At 45.0% G+C, this 26034-nt stretch overlaps 1 protein-coding gene across 3 annotated transcripts; it reads right to left on the minus strand.

Moving 5' to 3' along the window:
• Positions 1-579: 579 nt before the first annotated feature.
• Positions 580-14821, minus strand: RPL27 (ribosomal protein L27). 3 transcript variants are annotated; one of them, XM_063960086.1, is made up of 5 exons: positions 14721-14821; positions 13808-13890; positions 13362-13531; positions 11933-12043; positions 580-669 (listed from the first exon to the last, which is right to left on the minus strand). In XM_063960086.1, the coding sequence occupies exons 2-5, from the start codon at positions 13886-13888 to the stop codon at positions 621-623; spliced, it is 411 nt and encodes a 136-aa protein (XP_063816156.1). In that variant the 5' UTR covers positions 13889-13890; positions 14721-14821; the 3' UTR covers positions 580-620. The 3 variants fall into 3 exon arrangements, with proteins under 3 accessions (XP_063816156.1, XP_063816158.1, XP_063816157.1); XM_063960088.1 differs by having other exon boundaries at positions 14777-14795; XM_063960087.1 differs by lacking the exon at positions 14721-14821 and adding an exon at positions 14312-14406.
• Between the last annotated feature and the right edge of the window lie 11213 nt (positions 14822-26034).

Genomic DNA, 26034 nt, shown 5'->3' on the forward strand with positions numbered 1-26034 from the left:
CCAGATATCACTTTCTGCTGTCAATGCTAGGTAGTGTATTCGGGGCAAGTCTACCATTACATTATCCCAAGAACACTAACCCCTACCATGAAGCAAGGTTACAGGAGAAGTAGGCTTCATGGACTGAGCTAGACAACTCCTGATATGGCAGTCTACAAGAGAACTAGGAAGAAACCTCACAACTTTGGATCGGCTTAAAAGCACACCAAAACTGCTTTGGAGTGGCCCAGACCTCGGTCCTATCAATCTGTTCAATGATATGAAAATTACTGGTCAACAATTTAATTGAACTGTGCAAAGTTTTTAATTTACTCTCCCTAATAGGTATAAACGGGGCAAAGGATTTTTATATCTAGTGGTTTTGATTTAACATTATTATATTAAAAGGTAATTCCAAAACTTTTTGCATTAAGAAAATGTTGCTAAGATATAAAGAGCAAATATACGAAGCCACAAAAATGTACTTTATACTAAAATACCTTATAAATGCATATCTCCATTCTACTCATGTAAAACAGTCCCATCTGAAACTTGTGTTTATTCAGATATATATTTATATACAAATGACACTTCTAAGCATTCTTTTGATAAACTTTATTCTTGCACAAATGAAGAATGATTTAGAACCGCAGCTTCTGGAAGAACCACTTGTTTTTGCCTGTCTTGTACCTATAAAAAAAAAAAAAAAAAAAAAAAAAAAAAAAAGGACTGTTATTCAGGTTTAAACACACACAACCTATGCAACACTGGTATTACCTAAAAAATAGTAACCGGAAAGCTTTTAGTCATTTTCTTTTTAACCCTTGCTTTCATTAAGATCATGACCAGTAAGCATAGATTGAAAAGCAGCATGTATTTTCTTTTGAATTTGCCATGTATTGAGGATTTTCCCTATTAGCAGCCAATGCAGATCATCCAAACATGGAAATACATACAGCAGGACTCTGCCAAACAATTAAACCGGTCAATTAAGAATTTCTCAGAAGACTTGTACACAGAGAAACAGGATTGTGGCAGCACGGACGGTGTAATGGTTAGCATCACTGCCGCACAGCACTTCGGTCATGATTAATTCCCACTATGGCCCTAGCTGTGTGGCGTTTGTTTATTCTCCCCGTACTTGCGTGGGTTTCCTCCGGGTACTCCGGTTTACTCCCACAATTCAAAAATATACTGGCAGGTTTATTGGCTCTAAATAAATAACCCTAGCGTGAATGTCTGTCCCTGTATATGTGGTACAGAATATAGATTGTAAGCCCCACTGGGTCAGGGACTGATGCGAATGGCCATATTCTCTGCAAAAGCACTGTGGAATGTGTGCGCTAATCATCCACATGTGATAGGGATTACACATGAATGAAGCAGCAAGAAGCACAAATCGTACACTAAATGAATTTGCTCATAGTGAGGGATGCACTGCAAAAGGTTTTTGAATATAGTCTGTGTACAAATATATGGGCACTGACCAGTTTGCTATACGTCAGCAGGTGGCGTTCACCATATCATGGTACAGTTTTACTAACACCCATTGTTTTCATTAAAGGTATCCATTCTGCTTTAAGCTACTACTAGGGTTTCCTTCATTTAGACACCAGTATTGTCTATTCAACTCCTCTGAAGTCACCATTACTAGCAGAGTGGCGTTAGACCGATACAGGAGAACTACACACCTCATTGCTACCAAATAAGCATCTTATCCCTGACAATTTATTTCCTTTTATATAAGAGGATGGTAATGATGAAGCATAATAGATGTGCTGTGAATATTACATGTATTGAGTAACCAGTGTGAATACATGGGGAGGGACTGTTTTAGTCACTGAATGCTTTTCATGCATTGGAGAATGGTTGCCGAGATACAGGAAGTGGTACACATTTCTCATATGCAACTTTGTAGATGAATGGTGAGCACAGGAGGTGAAGCTATGTATGGGTGCTCAGCATAGAGTGGGACACATTTCATAGTATAGCTTTAACAAAACCAAAAAGAATATATTTGTGCATAGAAGGGCAGGGTGCAGTGTAAAGCACCAGGCTTAGCACTAATTAAAGCCAGTGTTGTACATGATGTAATAAAATTTCATAATTTATACAGATATCACTGGACCCCATTTCACACTACCTCTCAGACCCAATAAATTCCTGAACTAACCCCTTTATTTATTTATTAGCAGTTTCTTATACAGCGCAGCATATTCCGTTGCGCTTTACAATTAGAACAATTATAGAACAAAACTGGGCAAAGAGACAGAGGTAGGAAGGCCCTGCTCGCAAGCTTACAATCTATAGGGAAAATAAGAATTTACTTACCGATAATTCTATTTCTCATAGTCCGTAGTGGATGCTGGGGACTCCGTCAGGACCATGGGGATTAGCGGCTCCGCAGGAGACAGGGCACAAAAGCAAGCTTTTAGGATCACATGGTGTGTACTGGCTCCTCCCCCTATGACCCTCCTCCAAGCCTCAGTTAGGTACTGTGCCCGGACGAGCGTACACAATAAGGAAGGATCTTGAATCCCGGGTAAGACTCATACCAGCCACACCAATCACACCGTACAACTTGTGATCTGAACCCAGTTAACAGTATGATAACAATGAAGTGGCCTCTAAAAAAGATGGCTCACAACAATAACCCGATTTTTGTAACAATAACTATGTACAAGTATTGCAGACAATCCGCACTTGGGATGGGCGCCCAGCATCCACTACGGACTATGAGAAATAGAATTATCGGTAAGTAAATTCTTATTTTCTCTAACGTCCTAGTGGATGCCGGGGACTCCGTCAGGACCATGGGGATTATACCAAAGCTCCCAAACGGGCGGGAGAGTGCGGATGACTCTGCAGCACCGAATGAGAGAACTCCAGGTCCTCCTCAGCCAGGGTATCAAATTTGTAGAATTTTACAAACGTGTTTCCCCCTGACCACGTAGCTGCTCGGCAAAGTTGTAAAGCCGAGACCCCTCGGGCAGCCGCCCAAGATGAGCCCACCTTCCTTGTGGAATGGGCATTTACAGATTTTGGCTGTGGCAGGCCTGCCACAGAATGTGCAAGTTGAATTGTACTACAAATCCAACGAGCAATAGTCTGCTTAGAAGCACCCAGCTTTTTTTGGGTGCATACAATATAAACAGCAAGTCAGACTTTCTGACTCCAGCCGTCCTGGAAATAAATATATATATATATATTTTCAGGGCCCTGACAACGTCTAGCAACTTGGAGTCCTCCAAGTCCCTAGTAGCCGCAGGCACCACAATAGGTTGTTTCAGGTGAAACGCTGACACCACCTTAGGAAGAAACTGGGGACGAGTCCGCAGTTCTGCCCTGTCCGAATGGAAAATCAAATATGGGCTTTTGTAAGACAAAGCCGCCAATTCTGACAATCGCCTGGCCGAGGCCAGGGCCAACAGCATGGTCACTTTCCATGTGAGATATTTCAAATCCACAGATTTGAGCGGTTCAAACCAATATGATTTGAGGAATCCCAACACTACGTTGAGATCCCACGGTGCCACTGGAGGCACAAAAGGGGCTGTATATGCAATACTCCCTTGACAAATGTCTGGACTTCAGGAACTGAAGCCAATTCTTTCTGGAAGAAAATCTACAGGGCCGAAACTTGAACCTTAATGGACCCCAATTTGAGGCTCATAGACACTCCTGTTTTCAGGAAGTGCAGAAATCGACCTAGTTGAAATTTCTTCGTGGGGCCTTCCTGGCCTCACCCACGCAACATATTTTCACCACATGTGGTGATAACGTTGTGCGGTCACCTCCTTCCTGGCTTTGACCAGAGTAGGTATGACCTCTTCCGGAATGCCTTTTCCCTTAGGATCCGGCGTTCAACCGCCATGCCGTCAAACGCAGCCGCGGTAAGTCTTGGAACAGACATGGTACTTGCTGAAGCAAGTCCCTTCTTAGCTCCCGAGGCCATTAGTCCTCTGTGAGCATCTCTTGAAGTTCCGGGTACCAAGTCCCTCTTGGCCAATCCGGAGCCACGAGTATAGTTCTTACTCCTCTACGTCTTATAATTCTCAATACCTTTGTTATGAGAAGCAGAGGAGGGAACCCATACACCGACTGTTACACCCACGGTGTTACCAGGACATCCACAGCTATCGCCTGAAGGTCTCGTGACCTGGCGCAATACCTGTCCCGTTTTTTGTTCGGGCGGGACGCCATCATGTCCACCTTTGGTCTTTCCCAACGGTTCACAATCATGCGGAAAACTTCCCTATGAAGTTCCCACTCTCCCGGGTGGAGGTCGTGCCTGCTGAGGAAGTCTGCTTCCCAGTCGTCCACTCCCGGAATGAACACTGCTGACAGTGCTATCACATGATTTTCCGCCTAGCGAAAAATCCTTGCAGTTTTGCCACTGCCCTCCTGCTTCTTGTGCCGCCCTTTCTGTTTACGTGGGCGACTGCCGTGATGTTATCCCGCTGGATCAATACCGGCTGACCTTGAAGCAGAGGTCTTGCTAAGTTTATAGCATTATAAATTTGCTCTTAGCTCCAGTATATTTATGTGGAGAGAATTCTCCAGACTTGATCACACTCCCTGGAAATTTTTTTTCCTTGTGTGACTGCTCCCCAGCCTCTCAGGCTGGCCTCCGTGGTCACCAGCATCCAATCCTGAATGCCGAATCTGCGGCCCTCTAGAAGATGAGCACTCTGTAATCACCACAGGAGAGACACCCTTGTTCCTTGGATATAGGGTTATCCGCTGATGCATCTGAAGATGCGATCCGGACCATTTGTCCAGCAGATCCCACTGAAGAGTTCTTGCGTGAAATCTGCCGAATGGAATTGCTTCGTAATAAGCCACCATTTTTACCAGGACTCTTGTGCAATGATGCACTGACACTTATCCTGGTTTTAGGAGGATCCCGATTAGCTCGGATAACTCCCTGGCTTTCTCCTCTGGGAGAAACACCTTTTTCTGGACTGTGTCCAGAATCATCCCTAGGACCAGCAGACGTGTCGTCGGAACAACTGCGGTTTTGGAATATTTAGAATCCACCCGTGTTGTCGTAGAACTACTTGAGATAGTGCTACTCCGACCTCCAACTGTTCTCTGGACCTTGTTCTTATCAGGAGGTCGTCCATTTTCTTTGAAGACGAATCCTCATTTCGGTCATTACCTTGGTAAGGACCCGGGGTGCCTTGGACAATCCAACGGCATCGTCTGAAACTGATAGTGACAGTTCTGTACCACGAACCTGAGGTACCCTCGGTGAGAGACAAATTTTTGGGACATGGAGGTAAGCATCCCTGATGTCCCCGGACTCCCGGTTCGCTATCACTGCTCTGAGTGACTCCATCTGGATTTGAACCTTTGTAAGTGTTCAAATATTTCAGATTTAGAATAGGTCTCACCTAGCCTTCTGGCTTCAGTACCACCATATAGTGTGGAATAATACCCCTTTCCTTGTTGTAGGAGGGGTAATTTTATTATCACCTGCTGGGAATACAGCTTGTGAATTGTTTTCAATACTGCCTCCCTGTCGGAGGGAGACATTGGTACAGCAGACTACAGGAACCTGCGAGGGGGAAACGTCTCGACATTCCAATCTGTACCCCTTGGATACTACTTGTAGGATCCAGGGGTCCTGTACGGTCCCAGCGTCATGCTGAGAACTTGGTAGAAGCGTTGGAGGGCTTCTGTTCCTGGGAATGGGCTGCCTGCTGCAGTCTTCTTCCCTTTCCTCTATCCCTGGGCAGATATGACTCTTATAGGGACGAAAGGACTGAGGCTGAAAAGACGGTGTCTTTTTCTGCAGAGATGTGACTTATGGTAAAAAACGGTGGATTTTCCAGCAGTTGCCGTGGCCACCAGGTCCCATGGACCGACCCCAAATAACTCCTCCCCTTTATACGGCAATACATCTTTGTGCCGTTTGGAATCTGCATCACCTGACCACTGTCGTGTCCATAAACATCTTCTTGCAGATATGGACATCGCATTTACTCTTGATGCCAGAGTGCAAATATCCCTCTGCGCATCTCGCATATATAGAAATGCATCCTTTAAATGCTCTATAGTCAATAAAATACTGTCCCTGTCAAGGGTATCAATATTTTTAGTCAGGGAATCCGACCAAGCCACCTCAGCTCTGCACATCCAGGCTGAGGCGATCGCTGGTCGCAGTATAACACCAGCATGTGTGTGTATACTTTTTAGGATATTTTCCAGCCTCCTATCAGCTGGCTCCTTAAGTACGGCCCTATCTGTAGAAGGTACCGCCACTTGTTCTGATAAGCATGTGAGCGCCTTATCCACCCTAAGGGGTGTTTCCCAACGCGCCCTAACTTATGGCGGGAAAGGGTATACCGCCAATAATTTTCTATCGGGGGAAACCCACGCATCACACACTTCATTTAATTTATCTGATTCAGGAAAAACTACAGGTAGTTTTTTCACATCCCACATAATACCCTTTTTTGGGGTACTTGTAGTATCAGAAATATGTAACACCTCCTTCATTGCCCTTAACGTGTGGCCCTAAAGGAAAATACGTTTGTTTCTTCACCGTCGACACTGAAATCAGTGTCCGTGTCTGGGTCTGTGTCGACCGACTGAGGTAAATGGGCGTTTTACAGCCCCTGACGGTGTTTGAGACGCCTGGACAGGTACTAATTTGATCGCCGGCCGTCTCATGTCGTCAACCGGCTTGCAGCGTGTTGACATTATCACGTAATTCCATAAATAAGCCATCCATTCCGGTGTCGACTCCCTAGAGAGTGACATCACCATTACAGGCAATTTGCTCCGCCTCCTCACCAACATTTTCCTCATACATGTCGACACACACGTACCGACATACAGCACACACATAGGGAATGCTCTGATAGAGGACAGGACCCACTAGCCCTTTGGGGAGACAGAGGGAGAGTTTGCCAGCACACACCAAAATGCTATAATTATACAGGGACAACCTTTATATAAGTGTTCCTCCCTTATAGCATTTAATATATATTCATATCGCCAAATCAGTGCCCCCCCTCTCTGTTTTAACCCTGTTTCTGTAGTGCAGTGCAGGGGAGAGCATGGGAGCCTTCCCACCAGCATTTCTGTGAGGGAAAATGGCGCTGTGTGCTGAGGAGAATAGGCCCCGCCCCCTTTTCGGCGGGCTTCTTCTCCGGAGTTTGTGATATCTGGCAGGGGTTAAATACATCCATATAGCCTCAAGGGCTATATGTGATGTATTTTTCGCCATACAGGTATTATACATTGCTGCCCAGGGCGCCCCCCCCCGCGCCCTGCACCCTCCGTGACCGCTGTGTGAAGTGTGCTGACAACAATGGCGCACAGCTGCAGTGCTGTGCGCTACCTGATGAAGACTGAAAGTCTTCTGCCGCCTGGTTCCGGACCTCTTCAATCTTCAGCATCTGCAAGGGGGGTCGGCGGCGCGGCTCCGGGACGAACCCCAGGGCGAGACCTGTGTTCCGACTCCCTCTGGAGCTAATGGTGTCCAGTAGCCTAAGAAGCCAATCCATCCTGCACGCAGGTGAGTTCACTTCTCTCCCCTAAGTCCCTCGATGCAGTGAGCCTGTTGCCAGCAGGACTCACTGAAAATAAAGAACCTAAAAACTTTTTCTAAGCAACTCTTTAAGAGAGCCACCTAGATTGCACCCTGCTCGGACGGGCACAAAAACCTAACTGGGGCTTGGAGGAGGGTCATAGGGGGAGGAGCCAGTACACACCATGTGATCCTAAAAGCTTGCTTTTGTGCCCTGTCTCCTGCGGAGCCGCTAATCCCCATGGTCCTGACGGAGTCCCCAGCATCCACTAGGACGTTAGAGAAATAGGCATTGATACACAAGGATAGATGCTACCCGTCACAAAGGTTCCCCAGGTTGCTAGGTTCTTAATGGGTTGTATATGATATGATCACCAAGCAATGTTGGAAGACAATGTGAGTTTATGTGGACTGTACAGAGGGGATGTAACTTGATAGGGAAGCTGTGAAGGTTATGTGTGTGGGTCTGAAATTTGGTAGGCTTGTCTGAAGAGATGAGTTTTCAGAGAACGTTTAAAGGTTTGGAGACTAGGAGAGTTATTGTGCGTGGGAGTGCATTCCACAGAGTGGGTGAAGCCCGGGTAAAGTCCTGTAATTTTGAGTGGGAACAGGTAATGCATGTGGATGAGAGACGCAGATCTTGTGCAGAGCGGAGAGGTTTGGTAGGGAGATATTTTGAGATGAGTGAGGAGATGTATGATGGTGCAGTTTGGTTAATAGCCTTGTATGTAAGTAAAAGTATTTTATATTTGACACGGTAGAATACCGGTAACCAATGGAGGGACTGACAGAGCGGATCAGCAGATGAAGAACTTCTGGCGAGGAAGATTAGCTTCGCAGCTGCATTTAAAATGGATTGAAGTGGCGAGAGCCTATGTTTGGGAAGACCAGTAAGGAGACTATTACTATAATCAATGCGGGAGATGAGTGCATGGATTAAAGTTTTTGCAGTGTCTTGTGTAAGATCAGGGCGTATTTTGGATATGTTTTTAAGGTGCATGTAACATGATTTAGAGACAGATTGAATGTGTGGAACAAAGGACAGTTCGGAGTCAAGGGTGACACCTAGGCAACGAGCTTGTGGGGTGGATAGTTGCATTGTCAACAGTTATAGAGATATCAGGTTGGTAACTACTCTTAGCTGGTGGGAAAATAATTAATTCGGTTTTGGAAATGTTGAGTTTGAGGTGGCGAGATGACATCCAAGATGAAATGGCAGACAGGCATCCAGTGACACGAGCCAATACTGGTGGTGACAAATCTGGGGAGGATAGGTAGATTTGAGTATCATCAGCATACAAATGATACTGAAATCCAAAGGAGCTGATTAGTTTACCAAGAGAGGAGGTATAGATTGAGAAAAGCAGAGGACCTAAGACTGAGCCTTGCGGTACTCCAACTGATAGAGGTAGAGAAGAGGAGGTAGAATCAGAGAAGTGAACACTGAAAGAGCGATTAGATAGGTAGGATGAGAACCAAGAAAGGGCTGTGTCCTGAAGACCTAGGGATTGTAGTGTTTGTATGAGAAGAGAGTGGTCAACAGTGTCAAAAGCAGCAGAGAAATCTAGAAGAATAAGTAGTGTGTAATAGCAGTGACTAGATCATTCACTACTTTGGTCAGTGCCGTCTCTGTGGAGTGTTGGGCACGAAAGCCTGACTGAAGTGGATCCAATAAGTTGTGCGAGTTAAGAAAGTGTGTAAGGCGAGTGTAGGCAAGCCTCTCAAGTAGCTTGGAGGGACTGGGTAGCTGAGAAATGGGACGGTAGTTAGTGTGTTTGGGTCAGTTGTTTTTTAGAATGGGAGTAATGACTGCATGTTTAAACAGAGAGGGAAAGATACCAGTAGAGAGAGAGATTACAGATTTTAGTTAAGGTTGGGATAAGCACAGGAGACAAAGTTTTACTGACCTGTGAGGGTATAGGATCAAGAGGAGAGGTAGTGGAGTAGGAGGATGAAAAGAGTGTTGATACTTCATCTTCACTTGTGGGATCAAATGAAGACAAAGTGCCAGAGGGTTCAGGTAGGGAATTGAGCAGGTCACTGGCTGAGTTAGAGCATACCATTTCATCTCGGATTTTATCAATCTTATCCTTGAAGTAGGAAGCAAGTTCTTGTGCACGGATAGTAGCCAGTGGGGGAGGTGAGGGAGGGTAAAGAAGTGATTTAAATGTATTAAAAAGTCGCTTGGGGTTGTTGGCATGATAAGAGATGAGAGATTGGAAATATGTTTGTTTGGCAGTGTCCAGGGCCTGACGATAGGAGTGGTAGGTAGTCTTATATGTGAGAAAGTCACTTGGATTCTGAGATTTCTGCCACTGACGTTCTACTTTACGTGACAGTTTTTGTAGGTGTCTTGTTGATTTAGAGTGCCATGGTTGGCATCTAAGCCTACGTGGAGTGTGATGGGTAGCTGGAGCCACTTCATCAAGGGCACTCTCTAGGGTCTGGTGCAGGTGTGATACAGCAGTGTCAGGTGTAGTAAATGTCGAGATTGGTGAGAGCAGTTGTTGCAGAGAAGTGGAAAGTTGTTGAAAATGTATATTGTTAGTATTTCTGCGGGTTAGAGGAGGCTTGCTTGGTTTTAGTGTCCTAGAATTTAAAGTAATAGAAGAGATTGTGAAGGTGATCAGGTTGTGATCAGAGAGAGGGAAAGGAGTGTTAGTGAATTCGGAAACTGAGCAGAGCCTGGTGAACACAAGATCAAGGCAGTGGCCCTCATGGTGAGTAGAGGAGTCGGACCATTGGGTTAGGCCAAGAGAGGAGGTTAGAGAGAGGAGTTTGGATGCATGAACAGATTGTGGACTGTCAAGAGCTATATTGAAATCGCCCATAATGATGGTGGAGATGTCAGAGGATAAGAAGTGTGGGAGCCAGGCAGAGAAATCTTCTAGAAATTGTTGTTTAGGTTGCCCAGGAGGGCGATAGATAGCTGCAACACGCAGAGAGAAGGGGGTGAAAATCCTGATAGAGTGAACTTCAAATGAGGTGAATGCGAGTGATGGAACCTGAGGTAGAACAGTGTATGTGAAAAACTGTGACAGTAAGATTCCGACCCCACCACCTTTACTATTATTAGGCCTAGATGTGTGAGAGAAGTGGAAACCACCATGTGACAGTGCTGCAGGGGAGGCAGTGTCTGATTGTGTGAGCCATGTTTCTGTTATAGCCAGCAGATTAAAGTTGTGAGACATAAGCTGGGTCTGCCCTGGCATACTAAAAGTCATGGCTGCCAGGCTGCTCCCATGTCACTTTCACTGCTTATGGCTTCCCCCAAGCTCTTCATTTATTGTGAATAGATGCCGTATGCACATGCATGCCACCAATTCACATGGGGGCAGCAATGTAGGCTGTTTTAGCAGGGTAACTGTAGAAGGGCAAGGCACATTTTACCCTTTAAAAATGGTGCAGGCTGTGGCACCCTGCTTAAATAAATACATACATACACAACATAGCAATCACGCCCATCCAGACCTCAGTGCACAGCTCAGCACCCAATACCACTTGAACTTGCAGCTATAAGTGAAATCCGAAAGCCCTGTGGTGCCTGAAAGAGTGATGTGGGATGCAAAGTAACTGCTGTGGCAGCATGCAGGTGAGGCGGAAAGTCGCTGGGTGAGGAGTGCTACTTACATAGGCCCAGGACAGCACTTACTCTCTGTGGCCCTCACACTCTGACAGCTGTTGTAGGGAGAAAGTCCTGTCCCCTCCGGCAGCCCTGAACAGCCAGTCAAACTCATTCAAGCTGCAACCCTGGTCAATCCATTCAGACATGAGCCAGGGCAATGACCTGGGTTACAAGTCCCAGGAATAACCGGTGCATGGACCAGAGTATCAACCTGGGTCAGACCCTTTCAGATATAAGCCGGACCCAGGGTTTCTTGATATGTCCAACAAGGGTATTAATTGTACAATATCCAGTTATGTAACACTGTATACCAGGCCAATCTGTGGTTCCAGATGTTATGAAGCTGGCAGGCTATTTGGCAAAGCATGCTAAACACATGGAAAGCCACAGGCTGCCGGGACTACTGTAGACAGTATGGGAATTTTTAAGATTTTATAACAGAGGTGCAAAGTACATTTGCAGAGTACCACAAATGGAAAAGCTCTGAATCTTGTGTGTACCAATCAGATTTAGATCAACAGTCTCCACATGGAACATGTACACAATCCACACCAAAGACACCACAGCCACTCACCACCCAACTTGTGCTATTAGGCACACTAGTGTACCTTAAATGTAAAATCAGGCCTTTCCACTGAAAGGTGCTATACAATGTACACCTCTCCAGTTACCTGTACAGGGAATATTGAGCAATCACAGGACAGAGCTTATATTTACAAAGCAGCCTTTTGCATAGTATACATATTTTCTGTACCTGCACAGAGCTCCATGTTAAACATAATACCAACCTCTCCTCAAATTTTACTTTGGCCTCCCTTCTGGCTTTACGCTTCAGAGCTGGGTCCCTGAAAACATCCTTGTTCACCACAGCTTTGTCAAGGGGGATATCGACGGAGTATCTGGAAAAGAAATGTGTTTTTTTTAGAACAGGTCAAATCAAATCTGTATTAGCAGCATTCCAGTCACATATTTGAATTGACAGATTTTACCAATACATCAGAACAACTTTTTACAGACTTGCACTGGCATTAAGAGCCCCATCCTAAAGATTATGGGTACAAATTTTTTAGCAAATGTAATATTTAACAGCAGAGAAGCCACAGCCAGCCATTGTACAGATGTGTTAGATAGATAACTATCCTTCATTTGCACCAATAGCCCCATTTACTGCGTCAAACTTTGCCACGCCAAAACACTAATCCTAATTACCTAGTACACCAAGACAAAAACAAACAAAAAAAAACAAAAAAAAAAAAACAACACAGAATGTAGAAGAAAAAGCCACAGCAGAATATGGGGTAAAATGGCAAAAGACAGGTCTATTACAAGCAACCTGCACCATTCTGTTATAAGTGACATTATACCAATTCCTTTGCTACAAAAATACTAAGAATTTAGAACACTAAACTGAGAAAGCAGCAAAATTGAAGCAAAGTATGCGGCTTGTGTACAAAAGCGAAAGACAGGTCTGATGCAAATGACCTGTGCAATGCATCATTATTTTAGCTGCACCAAAATAAAAAAAAACACAACCCAACACACACCATTCCTAAATACCCATTGTGCCGATATAGCCCTTCCTGCTTCGCCTCTTTACTGAAAAACAGCAGGTAGCACTAGCAAAATAAATCGCAACCTCCCCGGTTATCCTTATCAGCACCATAGTGCATCAGCCAAGTGCTGAAGTACTGTCTCTCCATTGGTAGTGTGCGAGATACTATTACCGAGAGGTCCTACGCAGCCTAAAGCCGGCAACCGCCACAGCGCAATGACATCTGCAGTTGTCGATATCGATAGGGTAGAAATAAGAGTTCCTACTCAGCAGTAAAACCAAAGGAAGTTACCTATAATTTTTTCATATGCAAAACAAATGAGAACAATTCACTAGTTTGCAATAGACTAGTTTGCCTCAATCATCTGCTCTTACAATCTATGCAGGATCTTGTACCAAGCACCATTATTTTACCACTAAAAACATGACTGTGTTGCTTGTATGATCGCAGCTTATTACAGAGCAAACCCATTTTCCCTCTGCACACTGGACTGATTCCATTCTGTCATAAACAGCTCTTAACCCCAGGGCACTCAATAGCGTCAGCACAGGTTGCAGGCGCAAGCCAGTATCGAACTGTAGCAGGTGATGAAAAGGTATGCAGTCCCTTTAATCAACATTTAAACGGGTAATAAAAGGCTTACAGTAGTGGACATTAAACTCACCTGGTTGGCATAAGGTGGTTGTAGTTGTACACCTTCACAAAAGACTTGATCTTGGACCGCTTGGCAATCCTTTTCTTGCCCATGGTGGCAGTCACCTTGCGAGGATAGCGGTCAATACCAGCAACCAGGGCGTGGCTGTACTGGCGATCTGAGGTGCCATCATCAACGTTCTGATATGAAAAAAAAAAAAAAAAGTATGGTTAGGACACTTGCACAAGAGTATTACGGACTATAAAAACTACCAGACTAAAATAGTTTTGTTGCTTTTGGTCCAAATTCATAGACCAAGAACCCCATACTTACTCATCCTACTGATTAAAGTATAAGCAAGACGTGTTGTGTGGGTTACCAAATGACCCATCATACGACAGTCATTAGAATGTCAGGTAACAGAAAAGTAAAAAAACCTTGCACATAATTTCACAAAGGTCCCCACAAATACATACCTTTACAATAACAGCTTTGCGGCCTGAGTAACGCCCTGCAAGCACAAGGACGACTTTCCCTGGTTTCATAAACTTGCCCATTTCTGCAGAAAGATAACAAAAGTTTAGCTTGCGATCATCCTAAACTTAGCAATAGCGTAGCACTGCCTGTGCATTTCCCAGTTTATTCAAAATACTTAAATAGACCCACCCTTTAAGTGGCAAGCTAGGAAGACAGATTCTATTGCTCCACCCTAGGGGGTTTATTCATGAAGCAGTAAGAGTGGAGAAGTTGCCCCTGGCAACCAACCAGGGTTTGATGTAATATGTATTAAGTGCATTCTATAAAGTTATACAAAGCAGCCGATTGTGGAGAAGTTGCCCATGACAACCACTTTCACTGCTTCATGAACATAGCTCTATATCGTTAGACAAACACAACTGCAAAAACACTTAGGACATTTAAATGTACATTATACTGTTTAAATCACCGGAGCACACTACTAACTGGCTGATCTCGCTTACCAGACTGCTGCGCATAAAAGTAGATTTAATGATATGTCAGCGGGCAGTGAGGCCACTAGCTGCTTCACTGGTGACATAGGGCGCAGTACTAATGGCAGAGACCGAACATGTGCTGGGAGCAAACCGCAGTCCCGAACCGACTATGCACTGGATGTACCATTAACATGAGGCCAAATATCAGCACTACCACAGCTAGGCGGCACATACACCGCTACGGAGCCGGCCCGTACACTGCGCCCCTGACATGTAACCGAACACTAAACCGCTCATTCATGAAGCGGAGTGCGGACATATCCGGCCAGCTACATAGAGAGTCACCCGCCCTGTAATAATCCCGGTCTCACAGCGGGTTACACAGGCAGAATAAAGCGGATGGAAAGAGATCGTGCGCAGAGCCCCAACTACTCACTCGCTCTAGCTCAATGGCCGCCCTAAAAGAAAGGAAGTAATTGCGGCTCCGCTCACCTTTCACGCCGATCAAGTGGTGACGTCCTTCCGCCCGGAGGTAGGGGCGCTCTATACTGTGGCGGGCACGTCTTTATGCTACTGGGAGGACTGGTGGTGCGCGCGGAGCGTAGTAGTTTTCTAGTTTAGCAGTCTGGACGTGATGAACCAGGTGTCAGAGGAAAGAATGGAGCGTGCTCTGACAGTGGAATACGAAAGATCCTCAAGTAACTGTGGGGGTAATTCCAAGTTGATCGCAGCAGGAAATATTTTAGCAGTTGGGCAAAACCATGTGCACTGCAGGGGGGGTAGATATAACATTTGCAGAGAGAGTTAGATTTGGGTGGGTTATTTTATTTCTGTGCAGGGTAAATACTGGCTGCTTTATTTTTACACTGCAATTTAGATTGCAGATTGAACTCACCACACCCAAATCTATCTCTCTCTGCACATGTTATATCTGCCTCCCCTGCAGTGCACATGGTTTTGCCCAATTGCTATCAAAAATCCTGCTGCGATCAACTTGGAATTACCCCCTGTGTACATACGTTTGTTGAGGATTGCAGTTTACAAACGACCAGATTTTCACACCCATTATTATTTTCAACAATATGCACTTATTGCAGTGTAAAACAATTTATAATGGTAAAAGGAGTGGTTCTCAGGACACCAAACAGTTCACATTTTCCAGGTGACTTAATAGCAGTGGCGTCGCTGGGTTCGGTGACACCACCAGCTGCGCAAAGTCATCTTACTTCCAGGACATAAATATCAGTAGGTTAGATGTAAAAGTCAAAAGGTTCAATCCACTTCCCTGTGAATATTTCGCAGGTGCAAGTCATTGTGGAAACGGCCATATTTTACGGCAGCCCGAACTCCACCACAACTGCTCGCAGCCCCATAGGGTTGCAACCACTTTTGAGCGAACTTGGGCTCAAATTGAGCCACGAGGGGGAACAAAATGTGGTGCCATTGCCAGTGTTGAAATGCCGCAGCAACGGCAACTCGCACCCTTCGCATATAGTTGGATTGACATTGGGTTGTGGGTGGCGTCAGAGGATCGGGCACCAAACGGTTAAATCTTTTGGGGCTCCCAGCATGCATCAGTCCAGCCTCCATTTAACCCTGCCTCCTGGCTCAGGGAACTCAGGGGCAGATGTATTAAGCCTGGAGAAGTGAAAAACCAGTGATAAGTGGAAGGTGATAACGCACCAGCCAATCATTACGGGTTTGAAAAATGACAGTTATGAGCTGATTGGCTGGTGCGTTATCACCTTCCACTTATCACTTCTCCAGGCGTAATACATCTGCCCCTCAGTTTGTTATAAAGCCCAGTAGGAGCAGGATAAGATCGAGAAGGAAGACCTGTTCAGGCGAGAAGAACACACAAACTTTCATACCAGAATTAAGGGATTAGTAAGTGTATAGGTTCTCAAATCAGGTGGGTTCCCTGTGGATACTTCGGAGAAACAGAGTTATCAATGGTAAGTCTACCATAATTTCTGTTTTCTCCTTCAGGGTCCACAGTAGTATCCACAGGATATACATTGGGATGTCCCGAAGTAGTAGTTAAAGGAGGGGATGCTCTTGATTGAACAGGAGAATCCTACACCCAAACGCAGCATCCTGAGAGGCAAAGGTATCAGAGGCCTAATGTCTAATAAAAGTATTTATGGAAGACTATGTGGCTGCCTTACAGAGTTGCTCATCTGAGGCACCATGGTGGGCTGCCCATGAAGGACCTACTAAACGGGTAGAATGGGCAGAGACACTATCCAGGATAGGGAGATCGGCTTGAGAGTATGCTTCTGAAATAGTCATTCAAAGCCATCTAGCCAAGTGGTTCTCAGCCTGGGTCCTCAAGTACCCCCAACAGTTCATGTTTTCCAGGTCTCCTCACAGGATTGCAAGTGAAATAATTTGCTCCATCTGTGGATCTTTTATAATGTGTCAGTGAGTAATGAATACACCTGTTCAACTGCTAAGTGACCTGGAAAACATTAACTGTTGGGGGTACTTGAGGACCGAGGTTGAGAACCACTAATCTAGACAATGTTTGCTTATTGACAGGCCATCCTCTCGAGAAATCCGTATAGAACAAAGAGAGTCTGCTCTTCTGATGGCACGGGTATGATCCACGTAGTGCCTTAGTGCAGGGACTACATCCAATGATGCATCTCCCACAGAGAGATCCAACAAGTGGAAGGCCGGAACTACTTTCTTCATTAAGAAGGAACTTTGAGACCACCTTAGGAAGATATCCAGATTTGGTTCAGAGAACCTGCTCTGTCTGGATGGAATACCAGAAATGGGTGGCAACACGACAGTGCCCCTAAATCTGATACTCTTCTAGCTGAAGCAATTGCCAGTAGAAAGAGAACTTTAGCTGTTAACCATTTGAGATTAGTGTGATGCAGTGGTTCAAATGTAGCAACATAAAGCTCCATGAGAACCAATTCTAGGTCCCAAGGAGCTGTTGGTGGTACAAATGGAGGCTGAAAGTGAGGCATTCCTTGGAAAAAAAGTGTGAACATCTTGTAGATTTGCAATTTTTCTTTGAAACCAAATAGTTAATGCTGATACTTGTACCTTCAGGGAAGTTATACGGAGACCTAATTCCATTCCAGCTTGGAGAAACGCTAGAATTCTTGAAACTTTGAAAGACCTTGGATCATATTTTCTGGTTGAACACCACTGAAAATGTGCATGCCATATCTGGTAATAAGATGCGAGCTGAGGATGGTTTCCTTGCTTTAAGCATTGTTTCAATTACTGCTTCTGAAAAGCCCTTTGCTTTTCAAGTTTCAAGTGCCACGTCGTCAGACAGACGATCCAGGTGTTCTTAGAGACAGGGACCCTGAATCAGTAGACCTGGTTTTTGAGGCAGTAGGAACGGAGCGTCCACAGATTGCCCCTGCAGATCCGTGTACCAATTTTGTCTGTGCCACACCGGAACTATTAATATCACAGCGCCCCCTTCCTGTTTGAATGTTCTAATCACCCTGGGCAACAAGGAGATTGGTGGGAAGACATATGCCAGATGAAGTTTCCATCTTACTGACAGGGCATTCATGAAGATTGCTTCGGGATCCTTTGTTCTTGACCCATATGCTAGTACCTTGTTGTTCTGACGTGAAGCCATTAGGTCCACTTCCGGCAGACCCCATTTGTTTACCAGAATCTGAAAGACTTCTGGGTGCAAGGCCCATTCTCCTGCATGAATATCGTGCCTGCTGAGAAAGTCCGCTTCCCAGTTTAGGACTCCAGGTATGAATATTGCGGACTCAGGTGGATGATGAAGTTCTGCCCACCTTAATGTGCAGCTTACCTCGCTTATTGCCATCCAACTGCGAGTGCCTCCTTGATGATTGAAGCATGCTACTGCACTGGCGTTGTCTGACTGAATCTGAATCTGTTTGCCGTGAAGCATTACCTGTGCCTGGGCGAGAGCTATGTAGATGGCCTAAGTTCCAGGACATTGATTGGCAGACATCTTTCCTCCTTGGTCCAACGCCCCTGGAGAGAGTATTGCTCTGTTACAGCTCCCCAGCCTTGGAGACTGGCGTCCATTGTCAGAAGCACCCAGTCTGAGATCCAAAAGGGTCGACCTTTGTCTAGATGGGACATCTGTAGCCACCAGGCTAATGACTGATGAACCTGCTGTGGAAGGGCCATTGTCTGACCTCTAATCGTCTGATGTTCATTTGGAGAGAATCAGATGTTGAAGGGGTCTTGAATGGAACTGGGCGTATATTACCATGTCAAATGCAGAGACCATTGATCCCAGAATCCGCATTGCTTCATGAATGGATACTCTCCGATTGTGTAGTAATCTACAAATTCTCATCTGTATCGTGGATATTTTGTCCAGAGGTAGAAAGATTCTCTGAAGACTGGTATCCAATACAGCCGTCATCCGCTGGGATGGAACTAGAGAGGACTTTGTCCAAATTATGAGCCAGCCGTGAGCCTGTAGGCAGGCTATTGTCACTTGTAAATGTCAGCGGAGGGTTTCCTGGGATTGTGCCAGGATTAGCAGGTTGTCTAGGTATGGGAAAATCCTTATTTCCTGACGACGTAGGTGAACTGCCATCACCACCATAAGTATGGTAAACACCCTTAGAGCTGTGGCAAGTCCAACGGGTAGTGCCTAAAACTGAAAATGTTGCTGGAGGATTGCACACCAGAGATAGCACTGATGGGAAGGTGCTATTGGTACAAGTAGGCATAGGTGGATCCAGGGGGTGGGGCATTCAGACACGTGCCCCCCCTATCGTTTCTGACTTCTTTTTTTCAAAGGGAGAACAGCAGCAGCACTACTGCTATTTCTGTCAATCAGATTTGATAAAAGAGCCGGCAGGCACTAGGCTGCGCCGTGGCTCTAACAGCAAGTCCGTGTGGTAACCAATGGGGAGGCTGAAGCTGCAGCTCCAGCCTCCCCCTGCTCACACCGCAACCTACCTCTCCCACTGCCAGCCGGCAATAGTCCAGCCCAGGTGCGGGGTTCAAATGCCAGCATCGAGTAAGACTGTTACTTATGATGGTGCAGAAGGCTTCATTAGCCCTCATTGCACCGCACAGTATCCCAGAGCTTCCTCCTCCACTTCCTTTACCACCATGCTAGGTGCTGTCAAACTCAGCCTCAGCTTTGAGGAGGCGACCCGTGTGATTGTGACAGGGCTGTCATGCAGATGTCTTATGCTGCTTGTTGGAGATCCAGCTGGCTGCTTCTGCTAATCAAAGATGGGCAGTTCATGTGCTGCAGTCTGAGTCTCAGTGCAGTACCCAAAACAAGGTATGCTGCACCTGCCACCACCAACTAAAAACTATAATAATTATATTGTGCTCGGGTGCCTTCCAGGCTCCCATAACTAATGGAACAGGTGACCAACATTTCAAGGCCCAGTCAGCTTTTTCATCAGGGTGAAACATTGGCAATAAACCAGGATGCGCTCCTACAGCCAATCATTACCTGATGGCGTATTCTTTGAGGCCACGCCCCTGTGATACCACATACCTTTTCTGGGAGCACGCATGCCTTAGGTGCATGTAAATATAACTATTACGGTTCCCCTATCACGATGCCCCCCCTTTCATTTTCTTCTGGATCCGCCCCTGCATGTAGGTAAGCATCCTGAATATCCAGGGACACCATGAAATCCCCCAGCTCCAAAGCTAGGATAATGGTTCATAATGTACTATAACCCCTACTCTTTTTGTCCCCCGTATTTTTTGCACCAGCACCAGGCGCAGAGCCCGGTGCTGGTTTTAAAAATATGGGGGATCCCCTGTCAGTTTTTCCCCCGGATTTTTAGAACCAGGACCGGCTCGAAGAGCCCGAGGCTGGTTATGCTCTGGAGGGGGGACCCCACGCAATTTTTTTCCGGGTTTTTTACAGTTTTTTCCCGTTTTTTTAAAAATCGGATCAAAATCCGTCAAATCGGCCGTTTTTCAACAGCGGGACTGTTGAATCCGTTTTTTATTGAATATGTTGAATTCCGGCACCCACTTGCTGGAATTCGACGGTCGAATTGTGTCGAATTAAAAAACGGCCGAAAAATTGCCGCGATTCGCCGGTAATTGCATATACCCCATAGAGAGAGGATCCAGCTTCATCATCTAAAGTATCCTCGGATTCTGAAAACTGTGTAGATTGTGAGGCTGGCGCCCCATGTCTATCTGTTTTCCGATCGCTGGGCCTATCTGCCTGTAAAAACTGTTGAAAGGCATCCACGGTCTGGGACAAATCTTGGACTGAGTGTGACAGCACATTCATCTATAGTGGTTGTATAGATGTAGAAGGATTTTGTGGGTACCCCATACCTGTAGATATAGCCAAAACCGCCACGCGATCCTCTATATTCGATAAAACCTGTGCAAAAGATATTCAAGGGGGTTCCTGTGCTTGAACAGGTTCTTGGCCTAAGGCCTGTTTGTTAACAAGTTTAAGGTTATTCATGAAACTATAACAGTTTGCACATAACCCATCCTGCACCAAACACTTCAGCTATGCAATACCACAGAGGTAGGTAGGAAATCAGCTCTGAATCACCTGCCTCTGGAGAGCCGGATACAGGGAGCCCTGCTTCCTTATTCAATAAAACCGCTAAAAATCAGTAACAGACGCACCAGTGAACACTGCCGCACAGCGACTCTGGCGTTCTAAGTGTGCTAAGTCTCCATGCGTCTCAGACGGAAGCGGGTAAATGCAGTTCATGATGGGAAACTCGGAGGAAACTGGTCATGAACTGGGGGAAGGGGCAACCAGGGGAGCGCTTTACTCCCCACTGCTGACATCCACCCCAGGGATCACGGCCTCATTAACTTCCAGAGCCTATGATCCCTGAGGTCTAGTGCTGGTGAACCCGGGGTGGACAACCACGTCAGCGACTGTTCGGTAGTCTCCCAACCCAAGACAGTAAGGCTGCATTACATGCATCTTAAATCGCAAACAGGAAATAGACGCCTTATCTTCTCCCCGTGCTTCGGCCACAGCCTGGGATCATCAGCGTGGACCTGCTAGTACATCCAGCTGGCGACCGCCGTAACACTAGTGTTTAGATGAAGGTAACTGTTGTTGCGACACCGGTGGGAAGTTGTTGGAGCGACTTTGTCAATGCGTATAAGATGCATATTAAAGTCACTAAAAAAACAGGAAAAAAAATAATATAAAATAATAAAAAGCTTTGTGGCTAAAAAACAGCCACACCATTTTCTACAGTGGCCCGGCTCCTGACGCACCAAACAAAAAATGGAGTTCCCTAAGCCAGGAGGCGGGGTTATAGGGATGCAGAACCAGTGCATGCTGGGAGCCCCAAAAGCTTTAACCGTTTGGTGCCCAATACAACACAATGTATGTCCTGTCAGGGGCAAACGCAGGATTTTCTGAGGGGGGTTTCCATATTGTACATATATATATATATATATATATATATATATATACAGTAGCACATCACACACACACATTCATATTCAGATTGCATACACATACATAGCATAACACACACGCACACACACACACTGTATACATAGCACACCACACATACATACATACATACATACATACATACATACATATACATACATACTGTAGCTCACAACACACATTGCATACACATACATAGCACACACACATATACATTACATAGAACACCACACAAATACACACATTGCACAGATACACACTATACATAGTACAAAACATATACATATATACATAGTATCCCACACAAATACACACATAGATCACCACGCACATTGCACACACATACATAGTACAAAATAATCATACACAGCATACCACACAAACACATATATATAGCTCACCACAAACATTGCACACACATACATAGTACACTACACAAACATACATATCATACCACACACAGTAGCACTGCAATCACATATACATTGCAAAATCATACATATCGTACCACACACACACACACACACACTTTACATTTATACACACAAACCTAGTGCTGAGAGGAGGAGACTAGCGGCAGCCGGCCCATGCATTTCAGAATGTGATAAGTCGGATGAAGGAGCAGCTGTGGAATGAGCACGTGCAGCAACTCCCCAGCTCTCCCGTCCCTGACATTCTGTTTGAGCTCTGCCGGAAAAAGGTCTCTGCTGCGGTCGCGATCGCGGTTTATTCTGAGACGGAGACATAGCTGTCTCCGTCTCTGGAAAAAAGAATTTGGTCCATCAGGAAGGGAGGGTTTCTGGGTACTCAGAAACCCCCCCTCCGTGCGCCACTGCCTGTGGATACTACTGTGGACCCTGAAAGAGAAAGTTTATGTTTTCCAGGTCTCCTCACAGACTCACCAGTGATATAATTGGCTCCACGTGTGGATCTCTAAAAAATGTGTCAATAATGAATACACCTTTGCAGCAGCAACACGTGAACTTTGTGACCAGCAAAACGTGAAATGTTTGGGTTCCTGAGGACAAAGTTTGAGAACCTATTCTCTATCTACAGCAGTGTTTCCTAACCTTGGTCCTCAATGCACATTAACAGTCCAGGTTTTAAGGATAGCCAAACTTGAGCACAGGTGACTTAATTAGTACTTCAGTTATTTCGATTTAACCCTCTGTGCTCAAGCATGGTTAGCCTTAAACATAGACCGTGATACTCCTTTCACACTGCCGCAAAAATCCAGGGCTACCCGGGTTGGTCCGGGAATGACTGGAGTTGTGGGGCAGTGTGAACGGATAACCCAGGTCCCGTTCACTGCATAGAGAGTGCCGCATTTCAGGCCCTTGGAGATTGTCATGTATGACGCTTCGTACACTTTGTGGCGTCTAATAAATAAGAGATAACAGTAAAGCCCTTAGGTAGCGGTACTGTTTATCTTCTTTAAGAGCCAGATAGCCACGTATTGTAAGGCTGGATAGAATATGAATATGAAGGTCAAATAAAGTGATTAGCACAATTTCTGTTTTGCATACATACACGCCAGAGTCAACCATGGTATATACACCGCACATTTCTAATTAGACTCTGTCATAGCCACAGTTTAACATGCAGGAAATTAAGCCTCCATAATGCACTACACACTAAGCAATTTTTATGTTAAAACACAACAATTTTCTGGTGAATTTGCGTATGCCCGTCTACTAGAAAAATTATATATCCTACAATTTTTTGTGAGTACATGGGCAGGTTATCCAGAATGCCCACACTGCATGATTTCGGGACCTTTTGGGCAATATCTTTTAGAAAGTTTTAACGATCTGATCATCAAACCAGGCATTTCTGGACTTTTTTTTTTTATCAGCGTTTGGCCAAACACTTATGCTTACACACTACACAAAAAACCAGGCCAATCACCCGATAATTGTAGTGTGTACCTAGCTTTGGGCCCGATTCAGACCTGACCACTGCTGTGCGTTTTCACACAGAGGACGATTATCGAACTACTGCGCATGCACCACAATGTGCAGGTGTGTTGCTAAACAGCGACAGGATGGTGCAAAAATGTAATTTGCACGGGTGTTCGCAAGGTGATTGACAGGAAGAGGACGTTTGTGGGTGGTAACTGGCTGTTTTCTGGGAGTGTGTGGAGAAATACAGGCGTGCCCAAGCATTTTCTAAGAGGGTATGTGACATCAGCTACGGCCCTGATCAGCCTGTTCTCATCGCACTGGAGGAGTATGTATTGAGCTACGCACAGGATAGGAAAAACGTGATGGTGAGTGTGATGCGAACGTTTTTGTAGCTGTCCACAGCACAGGGCGAATTTTCACTCCCCCAGGGCGGCGACTATCTGATCGCAGGACAGTGTCATTTGCAGCACAGCGATCAGGTCTGAATTAGGCCCTTTATTCCCCGCACCATGGGCACTTCTGCTGTAGGAAACAAGAAAACAATTCCTAGTTAAACTACACACACACAATAAATATATATATATATATATATATATACTCCACAACAACGGCACACAGGGGTTGAAAAATAATCCACTTCCACAGCAGTTTAAGCCAACGTTTCAAAGTTTATCCTTTTTCGTCAGGGCTACAAATGCATAATACAACAATCTTACCTTTTATTGAAAAAACACCCCGTGCACCTTCCCGCCGCCATTCCACGGCGCTGTAATGCTGACGTCATTCCGCCGGAGACACCAGATCGCCAGGCTCCTTTGGATGACGTATGTGATAGTACCCATCACCTAGCAACAATATAAACATTAAAAATTACAAGTACCTGTACAACTACCACAATATTTCTTCAATAGCTCACGCAGGGCAAGACAATAAAATACTACTTTAATTAAAACAATTCAGATTAAGCATTTCATTTAACCCTTTAGGGGCTAGCGTGTTTAAACGCATTATCCAGCGGGACTCACACTGCAAAAGTTTTTTACCCCGATCACCCCCCCTAATGGATCTAGGGACGTGATCGATCATTCTATATCTTAATGAGGACAAATTGTGATGTGCTTCTAGGAAATGTCTAGCAACAGGTTGATCACTCGAGCCTGTGCTAATAGCTTTTCTAATAGATGACCTGTGTGCAGCCATTCTCTCCTTAAAAGTGCACTCCGTTTTCCCGATATATGAATATCCACACTGACAGATAATTTGGTACACAACAAATGACGAGTTACATGTCAGATGAAATCTAATTGTATACGTCTTTCCTGACTGTGGATGCTGGAAAGTGTCACCCTTCAATAAAAAGCCACAAGTTGTACAACCGCAGCCAAAGCAGCCATTCTTCTTCTGCAAGAAATGTGTAGGTTTTTTAGAAACTAAGTCTGTAACATCTGTCTTTACAACAAAGTCTCTAATATTCCTACCTCTCTTATAGCAGGGCATCAGATGTGTGTTACTCAACCCTAACTCAGGGTCTGACCTAACAGATGACCATTGATTTCTAGAATGCTTATTAATACTATTGCTACCTACTGTGTAGCTAGTAACCCAAGGTAGGATTTCCCTCTCATTACCTTTATTCCTACCACATATCGAAAGACGATCATTGTGGTTGGTGGCCAGGACTTTCTGTTTAGCCTTCTCTAGCACATTTAACGGATAACCCCGCGCTTGAAATCTAATGATCATCTCTTCCATTTGTTTTATAGCAACCTCCCGGTCACTATTTACCCTCCAAACCCGCAGCAATTGCGAATAGGGCAAACCAGTTTTTAATGGAGTAGGGTGAAAACTCCCAAAATGCAACATGTTGTTCCGATCGGTAGATTTCCTAAATAATGACGTCACCAACTTCCCCTCCTCTAGTTTGATATTCACATCGAGGAAATTAACCTCCTCCTGACTGACCGAGTATGTAAACTTTATGGGGCCCTCACATTGATTATATTTGTCTATCACATCAATGAAACCCTGCTTGGTTCCTTTCCATAAAATCAACAAATCATCAATAAATCTTGTATAAAAGAAAATATTCGATCTTATTTCAGCATTGGAAAAAAATATATCATGCTCCACCGAAAACATGAACATATTTGCATAGGCGGGTGCGACCGGAGAACCCATCGCACACCCGCCTATTTGCAAATAAAATTCACCCGCATACATAAAGTAATTTTTACATAATACCATATGCAATAATTCCATCGTCCAGTTCACATCAGGACCATTATACAACTGATGATTCTCAACAAATTTCTTAGCAGCCATTAAACCCTCCATCAACGGTATTGACGTGTATAAACTACACACGTCTACGCTACATAACCATAAATCATTGGGAATATCATTCAGCATAGATAATTTCCGTAGTAATGTAGGCGTGTCCAGCAAAAACA

Source organism: Pseudophryne corroboree, chromosome 3 (assembly GCF_028390025.1).
Source record: "Pseudophryne corroboree isolate aPseCor3 chromosome 3, aPseCor3.hap2, whole genome shotgun sequence".
NCBI classification, from domain to species: domain Eukaryota; kingdom Metazoa; phylum Chordata; class Amphibia; order Anura; family Myobatrachidae; genus Pseudophryne; species Pseudophryne corroboree.